Genomic DNA, 23,577 nt, shown 5'->3' with positions numbered 1-23,577 from the left:
TATAGGCAGGCTGTCAAAATTAACTGAAGGGATATACTGGAAAGTTCAAAGGAGAATATTTTACTTCTGTCTTGATAATATTTGTATATTTCCACGACTTTGGTCTTCATTTGAAAAAAACACTTTGTTCAGTAGACGAAGAGAAATGACCAGGCTGCTGAAATTAAAGCTTGAATTTTTGAGTTGGTAACATGTTTTGGGAAAGAACTCAGGACTCATCATTACTGAACCAGCTGGCTCAAACTTGATCTGATCCCACTGCAAACAACATTTGAGCTAGAGACGATGCGCACACTTGAATCACAACTCGAGCTGCTACATCCTTACACGTATTTCTAAGCCTGCCCTTAGTTACATTCTAATATTAAACTTACAGACACTGAAATAGATGAATACACTGAAAAAACTGAATGCACCAGTATTATTTATCTTGATTTTGAGGTAGCTGCAAAAGATTTGGGGCATGGTGAAAACTCAAGCAATTCAGCCAAAGTAAGTGCTGTATATAATGTGTTCACCATATATGTTGCACGACAGATAAATTCACTAATGGATAGAATGAAAGAATACATTTCACTTCCATGGTACAAAGTGTCCAGCAAAGGACTGCCAGACTCAGCCACTAAAATAAAAATCATTGATGTTTTGCAAAAATCTTTTAAAATAGCATTTGAATAGAGCCTGAAGTCCTATGATGGGGCTTTGAGCACTCTGGTTTAGTGGAAGGCATCCCTGCTCATGGCAGAGGGCTTGGATCTAGATGATCTTTAAGATCCCTTCCAACCCAAACCATTCTAGGATTCTGTGATCTTTCACTAGACAACATCTTGTGGCTCCATTTAGTGGAATTTTTAGATTATCCCTTAAGAGTTTTGCAATATATGCTTTAAGAAAAATAAAAAGGTTTTACCAGAATAGTTTGAATGGATTGAATGGGTGTTGTCCCTGCAAAAGGAAAAGGCTGAACTCTTAAAAATTATTTTTAGTAAGAAAAATGCATTCTCAGAATTACTGGCAACTGGAAAGCCTAAATACACAAAATACACTCCATCCAAGGTTTTCTGGAGGCAGAGGAACAATTAATGCCAGCTCAAACAAAGTTTGATTATTTGCAAGAACAATTATTTGCTACTGAGTCTGGACAGGATAAAGTGTGAGGGTGCTCTAGAGCAAGGTAATGGATGCGGATTTCATTCAGTGGTTGAAAAAGGTGAGAGAGGATTTGGACATCAGTCTGCCTGGAAAACCTCATGAACAGTACCACAGCACCTGTATTTCCTCTAGAGATAGCTCCAGAAGGGATTATCTTCTGGAGAATCACAAATTTTATTTCTTCTGCAAATGGTTATATTACAGTGTAAGCATTCCAATACAATTTTAATTTATGCTTCCTTCCCCCTCCATGCAATACAGTACCTTACTTTTTTTCCAGCTTTCTATACCCTTACCCTGATCTAATTTCTCCAGGACTCAATAGCTTCATACCCAAAACACTTCCACACTTCTGACAGAATCCAAGAGTCTCTTGCATCTCAGAGGGCTTATCCATCTGGAGAGGCTGCCACAGAGTGCTGGCACAAGAGCTGTGATGCTTCAGACCTCTCAGCATTGCTCTCTCCCATACTCACGCCTCCCACTTTCTTTCTCCTCAGCTGCCACCTTTTAGCAGCACAATAGCAGGCACATATGTTGAAGTCTGCTAAATTACACAGAATATCCTCTATTATACCCCAGATTCAGCCTCTTGGTGCACTGAAGTACATCACAACTGCAACAGTGCTTCTGAAAGTCTCTCTGGTGTTAGACATGTTTACTGAGATATTTACAGAGCTTTACACATTGACTGCTACCTAAAAACAAACCAGGAATATTCCAAATGCTGGATTACTGAGGTCTGACATTACATAAATGCTACTGCACCAGTTGCCTTCACAGATTTTCTCAGCAACAATCACAGGAAGGTAAAACAGGTGGAGCTTAAGACTCAACACTGTCACAACTGTGACCATGGATCATTAAGGCAGTCACTGTAAAGTCCTGTGGAATACTGACAGAGAAAGAGCAAAAGTACAATGTTCAGCAGCTGCTAAAATTACTTTGAAGTATATTATGGAATATGGAAATGATAAACAGTGAGATTAAGACAGGTTAATCAGTAACAATAATTTGACTGCATAAACAGGAGCCTGAAAATGCTGTGATCTGTTTTAGGAAACAGGATTCAGAGGATTCGCACGATCATCTCATAATATATTTAGATAAATACAGAACCCATTAATTACAATATAATAATATACAAAATTACTACAACACTAAATATGACTTCTTATGCTTCACAGTTCTTCTAGCACAGAAAAGAGCTACTTCATGGGTCGTTTGAAAGAGAATTTCCTCACAACTCTGGAAGTATGGCAAAGTGACATATTTCTTACCGTGAATTCAAACAAGAAAATTATCATTCAGAATTATACATTTTAATAGTAAATCAGCTGATATTCACAGCTAGACAAACAAGGACAGACAGACCAGCTGATTATCAAATCCAGGCCCCCGTAATAACAAACAACTGACACCCAGAAGTGAGCGTTACACATGAAGAAAAGTAAAAAATCCTTCAGGCCCTTGCAAGATCAGTGGTAGCTCTGAAGGACAGAATTAAGTACAGCAAAACCACATGATCAACAATTAACAATAAAGACTCTTTTTAATCCTGTTCTTTTATGACAGCAAAAAATTAAGACCTTCAAAGCTGGTATCACAAGATTTTTCTAACATTTACAATATTCCAGTCCTACAATGCAATCATATTTGTACACATCTCAAAGCAAAACACTTTAGGCTCTGTCCTCATCACCCTGTATTAAAACACTCCATTCCACACACAGTGGAAACCTTCTGTTCAAAAAAAATTTACCAGCACCAATCTGCGCAAACATTCTTTTGATCTAAATAACAACTGATTCCAAAACTATTTACCAAGAGCCATCATGCAAGAATATCTTTAAAAACTTTTTAAATAACACTGCCAAAATCCTCTATTCCTAGGCACAATGTGTTGCAGAAAAACCAGCAAATAATATTTGCCTCAATGAAGGCAAAGGGCTTCTGCTTCCAAAGCCACTCAGTGAAGAACCTCTATTTCACTTTCCTTCAGAGAGATCCTTTGTAACCTAGAGATATTTAACCACTGTAATTGGTGTCATACATCCATTATAATGACATGTTAATTGCTTACTCCACACTTCTGAAACTGTCACACTGTCTTCCTGAAGTCCTAAATGCTGAGATCCCATTCATCTCATTCCAGCAGCAGCAGAATGCTGCATCCGTGTACAGCAAAGCCACTCAGGGCACTGAATGTTCAGGTGTCAGATCAACATAACCACAAATAAAATACTGCCACAAATAAAATATTGCTCTTTCATGAGGAAGGTTTGACTTTCTTCCCATTCTAAGAATTCTGGCCACCAGTAGGTGGTGTTACTTGAAACGTCAAGTAGGTTTCTTTACCCCCTGCGGATGAAATGCAAAACTCCACCTGCAACACTGGTGTTTCATGCAAAACTGAGGCTCCTCATTCTCTGAAGGGTAAGCTGATTTCCTCCATGTGATTTTAAGCTGAGCAATTCTAAGAAGTAAGAGAATGACAATACATACCTGAAAATTTAAATACTAGCAGGCAAAATGGGATCGACTTGAAGGTAGGAAAACTGAAATTTATCTTTTCCATTTAGCAAATGACCCTTCTCAGATGCTTGATGTCTTCAATCCAATATTTCCCTTTAGATTGCCCAGAGGCTTTTAAAATATAGCACAAATAACAGTAATAATTGTTTTATATCTATGTAAAATATGCTTCATTGCAATCTGCAAATAAATCTCTTAATTATTGTTCAGCTGAGCTCTAGATTTGAACGGACTATAAAACTTAAAAAAACACCAGAGGCAGAAAGGAGGGTGCAATGAACATTAGGCAAAATAAAACTGACAAATATGAGAGAAAGATGTTTGAGTATTTCTAGTAAAAAAGAAACCAGCAGAAACAGGGTTAATTCTAGCCTTATAAGGCTGTTCAGCAGCACTTCAACTGCACACAAATTAGAACAACCCTGGGAATCTATAAAGCTTGTTTTATTGCCAAGGACATGCAGCAAGATCTGCATTTTGCTCTTGTAAACTCTCCTTTATTTGATAAGTTTTAAAGCAGAACAAGACTTTTATATGATTTTTGTTTTTACTGCTGAATCATCAACAGGTGGCACCCACTGCAGCTCTGCACACCTAAAAGCAAGTTTTTACCGAGAGGACAGTGGAAGTTGGCACATCCATTACGTGTGCACCCAGCAAGGAGCAGCCTGCTACTGTCTGCAGGAAAACCAGCTCGGGAGAAATGGAATTAAGGTAAAATTAAGTGTTTCACAGTACATAGTTTACCTGTAACGCTTTAAATTGCTTGGCTTTTGGCAGCCTTTCAGATGTAATTAAAATCTGACCACCTACGGACCTTTTAAAATCAATTGCTCAGGCTGTTAATTTATCTTTTCTTGTATTTAAATCTGTTTTACTGCCTTATTCACAAATAAAAGGCTGTTACATAAAGACAACAGTTTATGTCTGACTTCATAGCTGCTTGAAACAAACACTGAACCTTCTAATAAGTGTAACTTCATATGGACATTTTAGCATGAAGATTTACACTATTAAAATTATTCAAAACATAGCAACAGGTGATGGGAACATATACCTGTTTCATTAAGAAATTGAAGCTCTGGAACCTGTATCTTTATTTAAGTATCTGTAGCTGTTTCTGATGACTTGAATACATTTAAGCAAACTAAGAGCTGTATTTCTGACTGAAACTATTCTAACACTCCTACTCCACTAGTGATCTGCTCTTTCCTCCCCCTGACTGCACACTGGCAGAATTTAAGTCATTAAAATGTGGAAATATGCATTAATTTTACTAGCAACCAATTTTAAAAATATATTTTCATGTAAATAAAAATCAATGGTTGATATTAAGACAAAGATTAAAGCAGTTAAAAATATTTAATACTTAGCACCAAAATATCCTGGTTTATAATTTTCTTGCTGTTTTATTTGTTTGGGGTGTCTTTTGTTTGGCTCTTTCTTTTTTTACATAAACTTCTAGCAATGCTTCAAGTGCATAACATTCAACATTTAGAAGTAAACAAATCTGACAACTGGGTATTTTCCATTACTACCCGGAAGTCAGTGAAATACAATAAATCACAACAGAAAACAAATTAAGTATAATAATGTTGGTGTAAATCAATATGCTACTTGTATTACCTTCATTTCTAAAATTTGCCTTTCCCTCCCACTGAAAGTAGCAGGAACCAACTGCTTTTCATCTCTGTTGCCTTCTCAGCCACAGACTCTGCTATTTATTAGTCTTACAAGCTGACAAAATAAATATATATGCATATATATTTAAAAATACAGTTTTCCTTTATTAGGTTAAAGTCACTCATTTGATTTCTCTGTATTTCTTCATTTTTTAATACTGAACCCCTGAAGGGCACACACAATTTTAACAGACCTGCCCTCATAATGTATTTTGATCTAGGACAAATTTAAATTCTTTTTAGCGAACCTTTGCATTTATATTAGAACATGATGTTTCCCACAACCTCAGCTGTGATTTAAGTTAGCAGAAGCTAATGGCACATGGAGCAGTGCTGGAATATGAGATTAATCGTTTTCCATTTGCAAATTGCAGGTCCAAGGATGTTCATTGATTATTAAAAGAAAACAAATGGAGCTAAAATCCCACTGCCTTCCAACTTGCATGAAGGAACACTGCTGCTGAAAAGCTTTTATTAAAGAGACCCAAGTACCACCATGGTAAAAAGATTCCTACATGATCTTAAGGCATACAGGAACTGCAAATTCTCTCATTTAAAATGTATATAGTATCCTGTAAAACAAATTAAGACATTCGCTATTTGTAGTATTATATTTCAGTCAGTTTTAAGTCTAATTAATCTGACTTTAAAGAATTTTAATTTCCTATACAAAAGTCTGTATCTTTTTCAATTCCAATCGAAAATGCTTACTACGAATTCAGTTGAAACCAACCAAAAATCTCATTTTTTTGGTATTGCCACCAAACTGTGAGTATTAATATATTTTCTGCAGATATTTTAACCATGGAAACTTACTCTGCCTCAGTATCACCTGTTCTGTGTAACAGCACAACTTTTAACCTGAATGGATCCCATTTGTGTAACGAAAGCATATCCTCTAGATTAGCTGATAAATCAGAACACCAGCAATATGTTATTGGCCTTTTCTTATCATGTCTTTACACAATATTCCTTTTTCCTATCGGTTTTGTGGGAAACATTCTGATACTGGTTGTCAACATTAGCTTTCGGGAAAAAATGACAATCCCAGACCTTTACTTCATAAACCTGGCAGTGGCTGATCTCATTCTAGTGGCTGATTCTCTCATTGAGGTGTTTAATCTTGATGAGAAATATTACGATATCACCATCATCTGTACCTTTATGTCTTTGTTCCTTCAGATCAACATGTATAGCAGCATTTTCTTTCTGACATGGATGAGTTTTGACAGATACCTAGCCCTGGCCAAAGTAATGAGGTCCAACCTCTTTCGCACTATGCAGCACGCTAGACTGAGCTGTGGGCTCATATGGATGGCATCCATTTCGGCAGCTCTAGTCCCATTTACAGCCGTGCACTTACAACACACCGGAGAGGTCTATTTCTGTTTTGCAGATGTAAAAGAAATCCAGTGGCTAGAGATAACCCTGGGGTTTATTATCCCCTTTGTGATCATCGGTCTTTGTTACTCATTAATTGTTCGAGTCCTTATAAAAGCACACAAGCACAGGAGTCTCCGGCTGCGGCGACAGAAGGCTCTGCGCATGATTTTTGTTGTTGTCCTGGTTTTCTTTATCTGCTGGCTCCCTGAAAACGTCTTCATTAGCGTCCAACTTCTCCAGAGGAAAAGCGAGCCTGTCTCTTCAAACAGCCCATCCTTCAGGCATGATTATCCTTTAACAGGACACATTGTGAACCTAGCAGCTTTTTCTAATAGCTGCTTGAACCCCTTAATTTACAGCTTTCTGGGGGAAACCTTCAGAGACAAACTGCGACTGTACATTGAACAGAAAACAAAAATGTCAACATTGCATCGCTTCTGTCAGGCTGCCTTAACGTCTGTCATTCCTGACAGTAATGAGCAATCAGAAGTCTGATTTAGTGTCATTGTATAAGACATATGACTGTGAAGTTGTGCAAATAGTGAACAAAATGCTTGCTACTAACAGAAAAAAGTGCATTTGTGTGTGTATATATATATTGTATCACTCTATTGAGTATTGAAGGTTTATATTCTAAATGTTTTTATGACAAGACTTTAATGTAGAAGAATATGTTTTAGTCAGATTTATATTTAATTATGAACAAGATTATTAAAAGCTGAGCACTGAAGAAGCTTTATTTTGTATTATACATATATGAATGACAATATAAGAGAAAATTTTATCAACTTAGGAAGACTCTAGATGTAATCTGATTATCAGAGATGATACTTTGCTGGTGTATATAAGGTACTTCCACTGAAATAATGAAGCTGCTGTAACAGTGAGGAAAAATCATTACAACATATTGATGTGGAGATGCAGAAACCATTGATTTTTTTTTTCACCCAAACATGTTAAGATGAATGACTTTGCTTACAAGAAATACATGGTACTATCGTCACTGTATTCTAGCATGTCTTCCATGATTAAGTTTTTAATCTTAATATAATCAAGCACAGTGATGAGTTTTTGTCTCCTAAATGTAATCTACTGTTTACATCAGTACTTGATCAAAACCAAAATCATCTGTAACTATGGTGCTCATCTCAAAGAACTTCACAGAAGCAAAATGTAGTGCTTCATTCTGTCTTTTAAGGATTGACCCCGATGATCTCTCTCAGAACAAACGTAATTGGCCTTTTTGTCAAAAATGCCAGTGCACCAGCATCGGGTACATTCACACCTGCCTTCAGATTTGAGCACACATTGCACAAAATCTCTTCACATTCCACAACACAATGCTGTGATTTTTAGGGAAGTGTCACTTTCTGCAAAAGATATTGTGTAGATATTGCTTATGAAAGTGACAGAAACCTCCAGTTTTAGGAAGGAAAACAATATGTAATGAAGAGTGTGATTAGTGATCATCAGATCTGAACTTCGTGCACACCTATCCCACCTCCAGAAACGCCCAGCCTTTCAAGATTGTAAGATTAATTTTAGATCCTTTGATCATTTGAAGATTAATTAGACTAAGCAAACAAATGATAGCACCACTTACTGGAAAACAACAGTGTTTCTTTTCTTCTAGCAAATAATTGGGTTGTAAATCTGATTGATGTTTAGCACAGGTTACTGCTGGACTTGTTCAGAGGAAGCTGTAAAGTTCCTAGAGATCAGCATGCAAGATCATTAAAACATCACTTGCTGCATCTCTCAAGTGAACAAACTCATTTCACTTCTGTGCTTATTGACTGAAGCACCAGAACTCAGCAGAATAAGATGTTCTGTCCTATTTTCAAATGTGATCTATTAATTAATTAGCTCAATAACAGATTTTAAAGGATTTTTAAATGTAGACCTTTAAAACAATGACTAAAGCTACTAAAGCAATAAAGAAAACAGTGAAAATTATGATTCCACTCATATTTCTCATGACATATCTGGAGTTTCTTAGTGGAAGTTTTGGCCACAAAAGACTTGACCTATAAACAGAAAGGCCACAAGACCATGATGGCTGAATTTTAAACAGATAGCTGGATATTCCTGCAGCTCCAAGAGGAAAGGCACTGTGGAGTCTGAGGCAACTGCAAATTATTTGCAAATGATTGCTAATCACGGTCTAATGAAAAATGTGTTTAGTTCCATCCTCTCTGCAGAACACCAAGCAGATCTCTCAAGAAAGATGCAAGCATAGCATGAGTTGCTAGCAAACACTCAGTAAGTTATCTCCCACCATTGTGCTGCATCACACACACCCCCCCTTTTTCCTCAGTATTTTCAGCCACAATTACTCAGGTCCTGCGGACTGCCAATAGACATTAATCACACCATTAAAGATGGCTATTTCAGACAACACCCAGCTGAAGGAAGGGATAATTGTTTTAGCAATGCAGTTCTGAGAAGACAGACACATCTTGAGCTTACAGAATTATTAGGTTTGTGCAATCCTGACACTTGCCATCAAGAAAGAACTTATTTGGGGTTGCAGGAATACACTTTCCCAATCGTAGTTGTTGCTTATTTTGGTTTTTTTAGGAATAAGATCCTTTCCCCTCCTTCCAATACAGGAATCATATTTTTGATCAAGTCTATGGTAGAAGCCTTTCTGCTACCCCTGCAGAACACAAATCAAGAAAGTCTTTGTGCAGAAGCTTATAATAATAAACAAACAGTAATAGCAAATGCCTGCTCATGCATCCTCCAAAGTAGTCTGTTTCTAAGTGATCTTATTCAGTAATACACAGTGAAATCTAGGAAAGACCAGATTACTATAGCATTAAGAAAACAATATTTACTCAACCTGAAACAACCTATTGCATGTTTAAAACCAAATTACAAACCTAAAATACCTGATGAGTTCCCTACTGCTGGTATTTTGGGACAGGCTTATGAACTGTGCCTGAAATTACTAAATTTAAACATACTTCTTACTTTAAATGCAAAGCACTCTCACAGCTGAAAAAACTGCACACTTATTCCCAAAGCTTTTTTTTTTTTAAACAGTAACTCTGTACAAAGTAATATTTACAGAAATGTCATACAACTTCCATGTGTTTATGTACACAACATGCTTTCTGCAAGCCACCATCTTGCAATAGCTCTCTACTATGGTTTATTCATGGACCAAAAGGATCTCAGCTCGATGTGTCATTGTTTTTTAATTTCAAAGAACATAATAACCAGTAAATAAAGCCTTTTCTAGTGTGTAAAGGAAAAAGGGAATAGGAGCAAGAATTCCTTCACTTTTTATCTCTGGTCTCATAAATTGTATCATTGCTGAGTTGAAGGAAAATATTCCATATGCCTTTCTAAAACAGTGGACTGATGACAACTATGAGATTTAAAAACCTGTATCACAGTTGCTTACAATCTTTGCTGTAATAGTCTATATAAAATTTCCAGACATGAAAAGTCTAGTATTAGGAAAAGCTCACAGAAAAGAGGAGAGAGGGAATAATCAAAAAATCCCTGAAACCATTAACTGCTTCTGAAAATAATACTTTAGCACAAGACTGCCTTGAATGCACAGGGTAAAACTGAATATCTAGAAACAAAATAACTGCAAGCAGCACAAACTAGCACCAATCTGGATCTGATGCAACTGAAAACCTCCCTTAACTGTGTAAAAAGAGATGAGAAAAATAATTATGTGAGACCTCTTTAACATGTTAAGAAGATGCTGTAACTTTGCATTCTTTTGACAGTGTTGGGAGATACACTAAATACCAACTGTGCAGACACAACATCCACCTCTCAAAAATGCAAAGTCTGTCAGTCTAAAGATAAAGCTTGATTCATTTACGAAGAGCATTACAGGATGGGAGGGCATGTGACAGAGAATTTGAATCAATGAGTCAGGCGATCCCAGATTCTGTGCAAGGCTTTGACATAATATGGGCAAGATGCAAGAAAAGTCACCTCTCCCTTCAAAAACTTGAAAAAAAAAAAAAATGAGCACAAAGTTTTACAAGAAAATGCCTGTAAAATTTCAGACTAAGTATCTGTGTTTCAAACAAAATTCACTGCCTGTACAGTGCAGGCTCTAATCTTTTTTCCAGCCATCAAGTTGTGTTAGAGTATAACTGAATTTTTTCCCGTGTAAGGATTTTGCTGTATTCTCTCAGCTGTTTATTAAGACTGCAAAAGGGAAAAGGTTGTCTGGACAATTTTAAATGGTTAGGATTGTCACATAAAAAAATGTGTTAAAGAGTGGTTTACCGTAAGTAAAAGCATGTCAAGTTCAACCCTGATTATCATTAATTCCATTGGAACTTGTTTCTGCATAACTAAAAACAAGTGAGTGTATGAAGAAATAGGTTTGAATTTTAATAGCTACTTACGAGGGTGAAGCAATGAATTAATTTGATTTTGATTGAAAACAACGAAGATAAGGGCTTGATTTGAATTTAAGGGACAGTATCTATCCTTCCCTTTCAGCCTAAGTCTTACCTTACCCATTCAGACCATCAGACAAACATTTAAAGTTTTCATCACAGAAGAGCACAGGGCCAAATCAATTGTTTATTTGTTCTTTTTTTATGGTAAAACAGGAACAACATGTGATGGGGAACAAGTCACTTTTAAGACATGCACACAGAACACCTTTCCCCTACACCCTTAAGCTCTGCTGTCAGGGAGGTTGTGGTACATGCCCTGTGCTGTGCTTCAAAGAGAGACACCAGATGTGAAAATCTGAACACCCTCCAGTCATATTTATAATTTAGGCGTCGTTTCTTCAACGGTATTGTTCAAACTATTTATTCCACAGTGACTTTTATTACAATAAACTTTTAACCCTTGGGTTTGGGCTTCCTTTTGGACTTCCATCACACAGCAGCACGACACAGGCAGGAGCTAAGAATAAACAGCTGCATATTGAGCCACTCCAGGTGCCAACACAGGAGCAATGACCCCTCAGGACTGCAGACTGTGCAGATCAGCTCTACTTTCAACTCTCTTTCTTACATGCTGCTTAATTTCTTTTACAGAAGTCCACTAAATGCCTCTACAAAATATAAAGATGATTGTCTGAGTCTCACACAGTCACCTGCTTGTTTAAGATGGCTTTTGAAACCGTTCAAGTCCCATGATAAAAACCATTTTCAAGTTTCCAACCTGTTTTCTCACATTGTTCAAACAGTCTGCTGCAGGTATATACAGCCATTTCAAAGTTCTAAATTAAATTACTGAGGTGATCATTACCAAAAAGTAAAACCCTATCTTCTCAAAATAAATATTTAATGCAGCAGGGTAAGCTTTCCCAAAGCAGCAGCTTTGCTCACAAGTCCCAGTTCACTTGAACTGCAAGCACAATCACTGAAGAGGTTTAAGAGGTTTTCCAAATTGGATTCAGTGTTTTCTGGAAGGACTTAAAAAAAACTGGGGAGAAAAAAAAAAAAGACATAGTAGAGAAACAGGAAAATTATTAGGATATTGTTAAATTATCCTTAGAATTGGAGTTAAGGCGATTTTTACAGAAAGAGCTCAGTGGCAGAATTGCCTAATAGTGCTGGAGATAGATTTGTTTTCTGCCTCAGCAGCAGAAATATTTCCTTTCCCAGGCATTCCCTCAATAGAAACAGTAATATAATGGCAAATAAGATTTTCTTCCTTTCATTCTCTCTCCATTCAGAACTACAAAAGAGAAATAGCCTGTACCTGACTACAGAAACCTTTTCATTCTTGTGCTCCAGACTGAAGTGCACACAGCAAACTGAGAAGGAAACCAAGGAAACAGCTCACTTAAACAACTGATAATATCCCAAATATCCACCTGACAACTGAGTGTCAAGGTGGGAAGAAGACACAGACAGTGATGTGTGGGGGAGCTGAACTTCTAAACTAGCTTGGCTTCCAAAGTCAGAATAATTACTTCTGATATTACAAGCTCATTCTCTAGTAGAGTGAGAATCATGACATGTTATTTCCTTATGCTAATTAAAGCTGCCTGATGATGTGTGACACTGTTGGGGTGTTGTGGGATCAGAAGCCCAGCCTTGTTGGCAGAGGTGCTGATGGAGCTGACACAGAACCCAAACATCCACTGAGCATCCTCAGCCCAAAACAAGGGGTCCGTGAAATTTTATTTCAAAACCTACCAGATCAGGACAGTTGGCTGCTCCTATTGTAAGCTCAAACTAGATCATTACTTAATCTAGATAAATGTAAAGCAGCCAACCATAGTTTAAGCAAAGGATGGCAAATTTTATAATTTAAAAGACCCGAACTTTACAAGTTTATTAAAAGATGTCTTTGGAGTACAGGCTTGAAAGCCACAAAAGATGGGACTTCTGTAATAAAATAGGAAAAGCTTGTGTATTACAAAGATAATTTGAAAAAGAATTAGCCAGTGAGGTGCATAAAGGCTCCTAAATTCACAAAAAGCCCATGACCAATTTCAATGACCTCTGTATTACAGTTCAGTACAACAGTTCTCTAACCATTTTGTTATTTTACAAGTGGGTAAGGATGAATAACTCCCCTTTAAGATTCAGTCCACAGTGTAAAGGTAGGATGGAATGACAGTTACTAAAATCCTGTATCTTCCACAGATACTTTAGATTTTCCCTTCTCTTTACATAACCTCTCTGCTCCTTTTTAAGCAATGCAGCTCTAAGCCCTCAGTACATTCTCTGAACACCTTTGACATCTTTCAAACTCTGAGATGGTAGGAAGAGCTGTCTGCCCTTATGTATGTGCTATTTGCAATAGCCTGGTTTACAGATGCAAATTATTAAGATAATGCTGAGAAATTTAATAAAACACTGGTTGATGATCTTCCGTTTGATGTCCTACAGAACTCCTGTGGGATTCAATTAGAAACAGGTAAATGCATTCAAAGACAGAGTCTGGTTCCCCTGTCAAATACCTTCATGCTTGTACCCTCGATATTTCAGGCAGGTTCTAAAAGTCAAAAGATTAATTTTCTGTTCTAATTACTTGTTGGATGTAACAGACAAGCATTTTCCAAGTATTTATTAATCTGTGTGGCTTTGATCTAATACCCAAGAGCCATTTTATCTATGCTGTAATTTATTAACATACATAAATATACACTGATCTTCCACGTGGTTCACAATACTGCATCTAAACACAGAAGGCATTTTGAGTAAGAAAACTTCTCATTTCTCATTCATACTACAGAAGCAACCATCACCCCCCTTTTATCTGCACCAAAACATTGGGTTTTTTTAAATTTTTGAATCTATTTCATCAACAAAAAGTCATATTTTATAAAAATCATTATACCAGACTCCCACATTGTTTAAACCAGCAGCAGCGTTTCATCAAGGACAGAGCTGCTTTTTAGAATAAGCAAATTTAAATATCCAAATCTGTGCCATTTTAGGTTTTTTGAGCCAATTAACATTAACAAAACAGTAGCAAGAGCAATAAAGAGGAAGCAACAAACCCACAATAATCAGGCCTACATTAATACATTATGCTATACACACTTCCAAGTTTCAAGCCATGTCAAGAATAATTGCCTTTGAACGCCCATTTCTCTGCTCTTTATCCTGTATCAGAATGCAGCAAACATCCTGTCAAGCTTACAAGTTAATTTATTGCCAAGTGAATGCATTTTGCAAATTCACACATGTTAACAGGACTTCTTTTTAACTAAAGTTACATGTATTTTGAGGTTTTGTGCCAAGTTTTCTATATTTAACAATTTGGGACTTTTCCAGCAATTTTCATTGATGATGTCTCTCTCTATGAGGAGTTAGAAGTCATCAATACAGAACCAGAATAAAATTACCATTGGAAAAGGGTAGAAAACAGTGTTCCCACTGGACTGGAGCTGGGTGACACAGTCAAGCAGATCTTGCCTTTGCTTCTTCAACAACTGAACACTCAACAAATTCAACCCACAAGTGGGAATGCTGTCCTGAATTTCAATTTTGTCAAGGTATCTGCATTTAAGGCAGGAAAGCAAGGATTTATACTGGAAATCCAACAGGAGCCATCAGGGAAGGTTCTCACCAGCAAGCAGAGAATGAGGGCTGAGAGGAAACAGCAAGTACGTGCTCCAAGCAGAGAAGGAAGAATTTCCCCTCTTAACAGCAAAGAAGGGACAGTTCTGTTTCACCACCAAACTCCCCACCAATTTAATACCCTGGCTTTATTAATAAAAGTAGGGAATTAACTTTGAATGGATACAGATTAAGGCAAATACCCAGAATTAGCAAGAAACTCTTGTTGGCTAATATGTAATGAAGAATGCACAATTCCTTTAAACACAAGTAAGAAATACACCACATATTGTTTATACCAAACACAGTTGGGGACGTGAGCCTTTTGCCTGGGAAAACCATCTTCAAAGTAGCAACTGTTTTCCCAGCTGTGAATACTCTTTCCTGGGAAATCTATTCGTACCATTACAAAAATAATTTTCAAAGGAATGTAAAATTATTCAGCCTAATCTATGCATATCCATATTTCAGACATGATTCTGTACCTTCTTAGACATGTTTGTTTACAGAAGGCCTACTATTCTCTATAAACACTACATGGGTGTCACAATTAAATTTACCCCCTTTTTTAAATAAATAAATGTATGGTTAATTTAATAAAATAATTTGAAGCAACTCTACCAATATTCTGATGAAGAAGTGTTAGCAGGAAACAAATGTTTCAGTCCCATAACCAGCTGCCCTCAAAGTTTGTTGTTTTGTGGTTGGTTGTTTTTTTTAAATTTTCCTAATTTGAGAAATATTGCATAGATAAGAAAGCAGATAAACCTAGCAAGATGTCACACAGTAAGCTTTGAGATTTAGCTTTTGGATTTAGAGCTTTGTAATTATTTCCTAAAACTATCAGAAGGCCACCATACAGAGAGGCACTGAGAGCCAGTGGGCCAGCAAACTTGTCTCTTTGTGCAAGTAAAAAAACCCCAAACAAATAACCCAAAAATAAACATTCAACTGAAAGGTAGCCCAAAGCAAAGAGAAATAGGCCCAACATTTTAATTATAGACTGACAAAACCCAGCACAATAACATCCATCCTGACATTTAACTTGGCCATTTTGAGAAACAGCTCCCATTCCCCCTTTATCTCCAGGAAACTGCTTTCTGCTGATGTATCTTTCCATCAAGGCACAGGGGGAGATGGAGGGATGGGGGAAGATGAAAGATTATGTCATCTTCTCTTCATAACACGGACAAAACTCTATTTGCATATTAAAGATACTTTAAAATTGGTCCAAAAAACCCAGTATGAGACGAGTTACTTATTTTAGGATGTTAGGCTAAATAAAATTAACTTTTTGGAATTTGTTTCCTTTTTTTTTCTTTTAAGATTTTTACATATTCCTTGAACAAAAATCAATAACCTCAGATAACATGAATGCTTACAACAGAGGATTAAGCAAGTACAGCAAAACCAAACAAGTGCAGGAAGAGTGGACAACAGAATTGCAATGCAAACATTTTCCAAAATATACTTTAATGTATATAAAATATAGTTAATATTGGTAGCCTGGTAATCAGAAGCAAATACTGCAACATCACACTAAGTTATTAAGTTCATGGCATTTTTTCAGGATGGGAAAATATAAACCAAGTTATTTTGATGGCTACAATATAAGCTTCCCATTAATTAGAAAAATAAATTAAGGGAACAATAAAGGATTACTGAGTTTGTTTGCAAATCATCCACAACTCATTATTTCAAGAACAGGCTTTGGGATGAATTAGTGGGTTGTCAAACAAATAAATACACTGTTTGATGATAGCTTTACAGTATCTGCTGGATCAGTTTGCACCAATGTCTGGTTTGCATTCATTAAACATTCAAATTACTACCCCAGTTACCTGATTACAAGCAGCATTAGAGATCATATCAAAGTAGCATTCCCAGTTATTCCACCGAGCTCATGCCCAAAATGTTTATCTCCACAGCTTAAACATAATTTTACAGGGTTTTCCAACCAAACAGTGATTTTAAAGATTTTTTTTTGTGGTTTGCTTTGTAGCTTAACAATTCTATTTGCTCTTTATGATAACCTCCAAAAAGCCAAACAAAAAACCCCTTTCTTTACAAATTTTGCCTTTTTCCATTTAGTAAACAGATCTTACTGTTTGGGCACCTGCACACTTTGATGAAAGAAACATTATGAGCTACTTGTTTATTTGCCATTGTTTGTAGTATCTGTATGGAATCTCAGAAATTAAATTCCTTTCCCACTGATCCTGCCCTTATCTGAGGAAAATGTTGATTCCTCCTCCTCCAACCACTTGCAATGCTGGAGATAACAAGGAAGTCCAAGGAAACACCCACTGGCTGTATGAGCATTACCTAAAGTACCCCTCAGCCATGAACAAGGGGATTTGATTTATAAAGATTGATCTTCCCTTAGTCATTGTCATTTTCCTTGAAATTACAATGTTCACTAGACTAAATTGGGAAGGAACAGGAAATTAATATTGTTTTCTATGGATTATGAATTTTGAATCTTGCCTAATAGATGTTCTGTTCTGAAAGAATTTCCTACAGTTCTGCAGAAAGGCAGCAGCTCTGCAAAGAGCACTGCAGCAACGAGAGCTGCCCCTAAATTACAAGATCCTTTGACACAGTAAGGTCGTTCTGGGCAGAACTCAAACTGCCCTGGGAAACAACGCAGCCACACGTTGTTCCTTACCTACAGAGCTGCAACTGGCAGGACTGCTGCTCCAGAAGGCTTTGTGCCATTGAGGCAGCTGAAAGTTTGGAGGCCGGAGAAATCCAAAATCAGAAGCAGAACAGGGGTAATTGCAAAGAAACACTTCTAGGGGTTCTGTTATTTCAAGCTGACACGTTAACAATACTGCAATTTTTATTTTTTTTTTGAGAGAACTGAAACAAAACTAACTCGTCAGAAAAGATCCATCAGGCAGTTGTTACCTAAGAAGCCAATAGTCAGCTTCAAACCACCAGCCTAGATGGCACATTTTAAATCTCTTTGCTTCATACCCATGTTACAGTTTGAAAGGAAAAACTTAAACATTCTGATAGTTCAATATATAAGTATGTTAGCAAACTATAAAAGTCATTATAAAAAGTGTAAAACTAACGTATAGTGATTAAAAAAAATCTGTTTAATATGTGTGATTATTTTAAGGCAAACAGAACAGTAACATTAGGAGAATCAGTCAGAAAAACCTGAAAGGCTGAATTATATTTTTAAACTTATTTAAACTTCAAAACTCAGCTCCCCTAGAGATGTCTTATTTACAGCTGTGTGGTTCTAAGATCACTCACGAAAACATTCATATTGGTCTTGAATTGCTTATTACTATTTAGTGTAAACAGAAGAAATTGAGTAGATGAAAATCAATAAAACATCAAGATTACTCTGAAAGGTCAAGCTGTTCCAAGGAAAAATGCCTTAGTCTAAGGCTGGCAAGAATTTTTGAAATAAATTTCTTGAAGGAATGATCAGTGTACACTAAATCCAGTCACTGAAAACACACCTCAACTTGCCTCCAGCTCCATAACAAAATCAATCAGACATTTGTATTTCCCACTTTGGAGATTAAATTTGCTGTACTAGAATTGAAAAAAAAAAAAAAAAAAGTAAATCACAGAAACATGACTTAATGAACCAGTGAAACCTCTGTCCCACCAAAAACTCTGACTTCTTTCTGCCACACATGAGACTCTTTAGGAAAAACTGGAGCCTACCCATCCTTACTTTAGAATATCAGGAAGAGTTTCCTTTAATTCAGTTGCTGCATTAAAAACCAATCACAGCTCATCAGAATCCAGGCACCATGAGTCAGGAACTCCTGTAGATCTAGCAAAATTTCAGCTCATTTTAAAGTAACAGAAATCAATTTAAGGAAAGTAAAGATGCAGAATAAACCTCAGCAGTTGCTTAACATTTGTTCCAAATTTCTTACTTGGAACCATTCACTGATTGAGCACAGCCCCAGAGCTCCTCTGATCTTCCTGTTCACACAGAGCTGTTTTACCTTGTTCTCTGTTACACCTTCCATGCTGACAAGGTTTGATGACCAAAAGCACTTTAGAGCATAAATGCCAGTGTGCCTTAACCAAGCACTTCACACAAAGCTGGGAGAACTTACTCTGAGCAACAACCAAACTGCCAAGCAATTAACTTTTTTAGCCACTTCTGAAGTAAAATTGTTTAAAATCTGCCTCACATTTTTCATTCTCAACAGTTATTTCAAAAATAAATTAAAAATAAAAAGAAGCGGTCTATTAACTTAGACTTTCCTCTATCAACAGTTACAGTTTATAAAGCTGGTGCCAAGAAGTGGCTTGTCATAGACCTTTTATGGCATTCCCTAAAACTCACTATATACATGTTCAAGCCACCCACTGGCATCAACTTTTATGATTCCAAGAACTGTTGTGCTTAGAGGTGCTCCCTAACAGTATTAAGGATTCTTCTTTCCATTACTCTTTGCTCCTTCTTGCACAGTTCTACAGTCTGCACAGTCCTCAAAACTCATCTGGGTGTTCTAAGAACTGAACACTGGACACCAGATGGCCCAAAAAGGCCCCACTAGCCAGGAGCTTGAAGCCCACCCCGACTATTTGGCAGTTTTACGTGAAATTATAGATTGTCACAGGCAATAACATTTTCATTTTGACATTTCAATTTCACACTATTTCGTCCTGGAAAATTATTTTCACTCAATTATAGCACGACAAATCCACAGTCTGTAACAGAAAGGAAACAAGAAACATTCCCTCTTATGAAGCTAGAAGGACAAAATTTCCTGTTTTTGCTTTGACAAAGATGCAGTCTTTTCTTACTTAGGAACATTTCTGCTGAGCTCAAAACTGCACAGTCCTCTGAATAGCTTCTGCCAATAGGTTGGCTTTTTAATATTAAGCTTCCCAAGCTCTAAATGCAATACTTAGAGACACTTATGAATGCAAGAGATCTTCAAATATGTTCTTGCCAATGAGCTTAAATAAAATAATAATCTAGTAACAAAATAAGTAGTAATTTTTAGTTATATGAGCTCCATTGAACTGCACATGTCATGATAAAGGAAGTAACAAGCAGCTTTCACATATATTTTATGTTAGGCCACGAAACGTAAGAGAATTGAGACAGTGGCTTCTTGAGGTGATCTTCAAGAATTCCTGAGGGAAAAAACCTGCTTTCTCTCTCTACTTCTTGAATTGCTTTACAGTTCTTTGATCCTCATTCCACAGTAACACTATCAGAACTGAATTGTCCTTGAATTATGCATCATTTCCACCACCAAAAAAAACCTTACAGCTCCAAGTTCCTACTTAAGTAACATATGGAGATTGTTAATTTTATTCTCATAAAATAATCCATAAAACGTTCAGGAATACAAAGAGACTGCTGACACCTTCTGGCCACTTGACATTCTGTCCAAAAACGAGGAGAACTTCCAAGAAAACATCTTTCATGTTTTCCCAGGCACTCAGGATCACATGAAGACTGAAGCTGCACCGGGATTACCATATGACAGCTCCTCACTTGGTTCACCTCTCACCCACATCCAGTCTCTGTTTTTCACAGAAAACATCCAAAACAGAGATCACCTCTCTGCCTGCTATGATTGCACCCAGATCTGGCTTAATTTATCATTTCCTTTTAGCTTTCACTCTAAATATACTGCATCCAAGGAACCACTGCAACTAAATCCAGCTCATGTACACAACAGAACCTACAGCAACAACAAATCCATTTTGTATTGAATTAAAGAGCCAAACCTGCAGCTTTTGCTTCTTCTTTTTCTTCGGTTTGGTTTCCAATTCCAGCTCATCCTTTTGGGCCATGTCTTCCTTCAGCTTTTTTCTTTTTTCTGCCTTCTTTTCTTTTTTTTCCACAACCATTTTTGGCATTCTAAAATGCTGTTCTGTAACAGAAATCACCAAACTGCAGCTAGAACCTTTTTTCATATTAAATATCAGTCTCATATACAGACAGTTATAGTACTATAAGTGCACTGGTATGGTAATTACTTGTGACTCCCTACTATGAAATGTATGTCTGCACTGAAATTTGATTCATTTTGGAGAATTTTCGTGTTTCCTTTCGGAATACATTGTACTTAAAGTACTGTAAAACTCAAATACCAATCCCCTGTAGGAATGTCCACACCTTTAGTCCTCTGAGGCCCTGTTGTGGAAAATGCCTCAGTGATATTCCTGGTAGGAATTCCCCATAACTTAGGCTGTGCTTTCTGCAGGTTAGAGCACACCACAGTGAACTGTCTGATCAACTGCCCACCTCAGATAACACCCCATCATCCCAGAACACACTCACATGACTGTTGCCATCCCACTAATATGCACATGTCTGCACTCACAAGCAAAATGTAAGGCCATTTGATTACTAAGCAGTTTTAAACCATTAGTTCTGCTTAAACTGCAAGTTTTTCTATTTTCATATAGGTTAACGTGGTAAAGCTATGCTTGATAGTTGTCTCACTAGCTCTATCGTTAATTTTAGACTGAAATAAGGGTGAACACGAGCAGGAGTTGCAGACAACACTGCAGCTGGGTGTGAGAGCAGATCAAGTTGTAATTCTGCACTATTTCTTTGCCAGAACACCTGATTTAAGCGGCTTTCCCCAGCTGCCCCAACACTGTCACTTCCAGCGTCAGTTTCAGCGTCAGTTTCACCACACAGGCAAATAGTGGCTCAACCACAAACATTTACCTTGAAACACACACTGAAATACAACACAACCCAGGTCGGGAGGTTCCCGATGGAACAGGAGCTGCCGAAGGAGAGGTTTGGCAGCTCCGGGACAGCGGAGCCAGGCCTGGCACGTGTGAGGCACAGCCCGGGAGGGCACCCAGCCCACAGCCAGCCCCTGCACAGGGCCCCGGCCCCGCTCCCCAGCCCGGATTCGCTTCCCAACATAAAATCCGGTTCACATCCCACCACAAACCCCCCCTCACATCCCACCACAAACCCCCCGGCACGCCGTAGCCCCCTCAGCCACCCCGCCGCGCATGTGGCCAGGCCGGGCCGAGCCTCCCCGCCCCTCCCGCAGCTCCGTGCGGGCAGGGGGATCCCCGGAGGAGCCGCCGCCGCCCCGGGGGGAGCCAGGGCTGCGCCCCCCGCCCGCCCCACACGCACCTCCCGCAGCCGCCGCCCCGGCACATTCAACTGAGCCCCACGCTTGGCGCCGCCGCCCGCCCCCTGCCGCTCATTGGCTATGCGGGAAGAATGGCGGCATCTGGTTGGCTGTCTGTCTGTCAATCACTGCGATGGCCAATAGGAAGCCCCGCTCGGAGTTAAAGTGCCCATCGGGAACACGTGTGCTGCGGAGCGATCCGCCGGCTTCTGGCGGCGCGGGTGACGTCACCTTCCCGCGCCGAGCTCCCCCTGAGGCCCCGCCCTTTAGCCTGGGGGATTCCCGAAATCGGGAGCGGGCCTGGCCGGGATCCGCCCGCATCCTGGCAGGGGCCCAACTGTGCCCTACTGGGACTCACCCCTCATCCTGCTGGGACCCCTCAGGGCCTGGCAGGGGTCCAACCGTATCCTGACAGGGACCCGCCCGCGCCCTGCCTGGGACCCCTCAGGGCCTGGCGGGGATCCCCCGCATCCTGACAGGGACCCCCAAGCCCTGGCAGGGATCCCCTCAAATCCTGACAGGGACCCCCAAGCCCTGGCAGGGAGCCCCTCAAATCCTGACAGGGACCCTCAAGCCGTGTCAGGGGAGCCCCCGAATCCTGGCAGGGATGCCCGGGCCTGGCAGGGGACCCCCTAAATCCTGGCGGGGATGCCCGGGCCTGGCAGGGGACCCCCTAAATCCTGGCAGGGATGCCCGGGCCTGGCAGCCCCTCCCCGCCCTGCAGGACGGCCGGTGGGAGCCAGCCCGGCGCTCCCGAGTGCTGCCGGTGACAGCAGGCGGGCCCGGGGGCCGCTGCGGACACTCAGGTGTGGCTCTCTGCAGAACGGCTCCGGTCCCTTTGAGCCCCAGATCCTAAAGGCTCCAGATCCTAAAGATCCTGCAGTGTGAGATAGCAGTGCCCGTGTCCCGATGGGGTCCGGTGGAATGCGTGGGAAGAGGACAAGGGTGTGGTTTGACAGATGGAGAAAACACCTCCGAGGACAATTTCCAGGAAACAAATTGATTTCCATGTTTCCATTTTTCTATAAATACCCCATGCACAAACTTTTCCAAATCCCCTTGGTAATTTAAAGGCCAGAATCTTTACCACGTACACACACGTCGATGACACATTCTTTTTCAGGACAGCCTGAGACAGGGCTGTTGTTTCCCTTTGCTTGGAGCCCAGCATCCCTGAGATGCTGGATGTGGGAGCAGATGCTGCTGGCAAACACATCCCTGTCCCGTTTCAGGCACTGATGGGAAGGGACAACCTCTGTTTTCCTCCTCCCCACAGCGAGGTGCCCTCCTGCCCCCAGGCATCCCTGCTGGGCTGGGAGAGCCTCTGTCCCCTGAACTTGTCCTCACACCACGGTCAGAACCTGGAATCCCCTTCCCAAAGCACCGCTGGGGTGCATGGCATCCTTTGGGAATGGGTGCTGGTTAGAAATTTTACACAAAAAACATAAAATGTATGTAAGATACAGCAGCGTGCTCGGGCTGAGTTAGGGTGTTGGCACACGGATAATCACAGGGTGGTGGTACCTAAAACTAAGGCTGTAATTTGAGCTTTTGCTCCAATATGACTAGGCAAAAAATATTTTCTATGTTTATAGAGTTCCTAAAATAGATTGTGTTATTGCATATCCTATTGTGACATCCTGTGGTTAAACACAGTATTACAGATACTGTCAAATCAGTCTTGGCTGCAGGATTGTAAAA

General features: G+C 39.2%; 1 protein-coding gene and 1 long non-coding RNA gene across 3 annotated transcripts; one reads left to right on the top strand and one right to left on the bottom strand.

Annotated features, from left to right (window-relative positions):
• Window positions 1-5,070: 5,070 nt before the first annotated feature.
• On the top strand, window positions 5,071-7,265 carry GPER1 (G protein-coupled estrogen receptor 1). The gene is given in 1 exon segment (XM_041462726.1): window positions 5,071-7,265. A coding segment is annotated over 1 exon segment (1,092 nt). The 5' UTR covers window positions 5,071-6,173.
• Window positions 7,266-16,172: 8,907 nt separating this feature from the next.
• Window positions 16,173-22,306, bottom strand: LOC121350935. 2 transcript variants are annotated; one of them, XR_005954735.1, is made up of 3 exons: window positions 21,879-22,306; window positions 20,501-20,646; window positions 16,173-17,496 (listed from the first exon to the last, which is right to left on the bottom strand). It is a non-coding gene; the product is annotated as an uncharacterized LOC121350935 (long non-coding RNA). The 2 variants fall into 2 exon arrangements; XR_005954736.1 differs by lacking the exon at window positions 16,173-17,496 and adding an exon at window positions 18,279-20,293.
• Between the last annotated feature and the right edge of the window lie 1,271 nt (window positions 22,307-23,577).

The sequence above is a fragment of the Pyrgilauda ruficollis genome, unplaced genomic scaffold, assembly GCF_017590135.1.
Source record: "Pyrgilauda ruficollis isolate IOZ18807 unplaced genomic scaffold, ASM1759013v1 scaffold16, whole genome shotgun sequence".
Lineage (NCBI taxonomy): Eukaryota > Metazoa > Chordata > Aves > Passeriformes > Passeridae > Pyrgilauda > Pyrgilauda ruficollis.
This window is presented reverse-complemented; position numbering and strand designations above follow the sequence as displayed.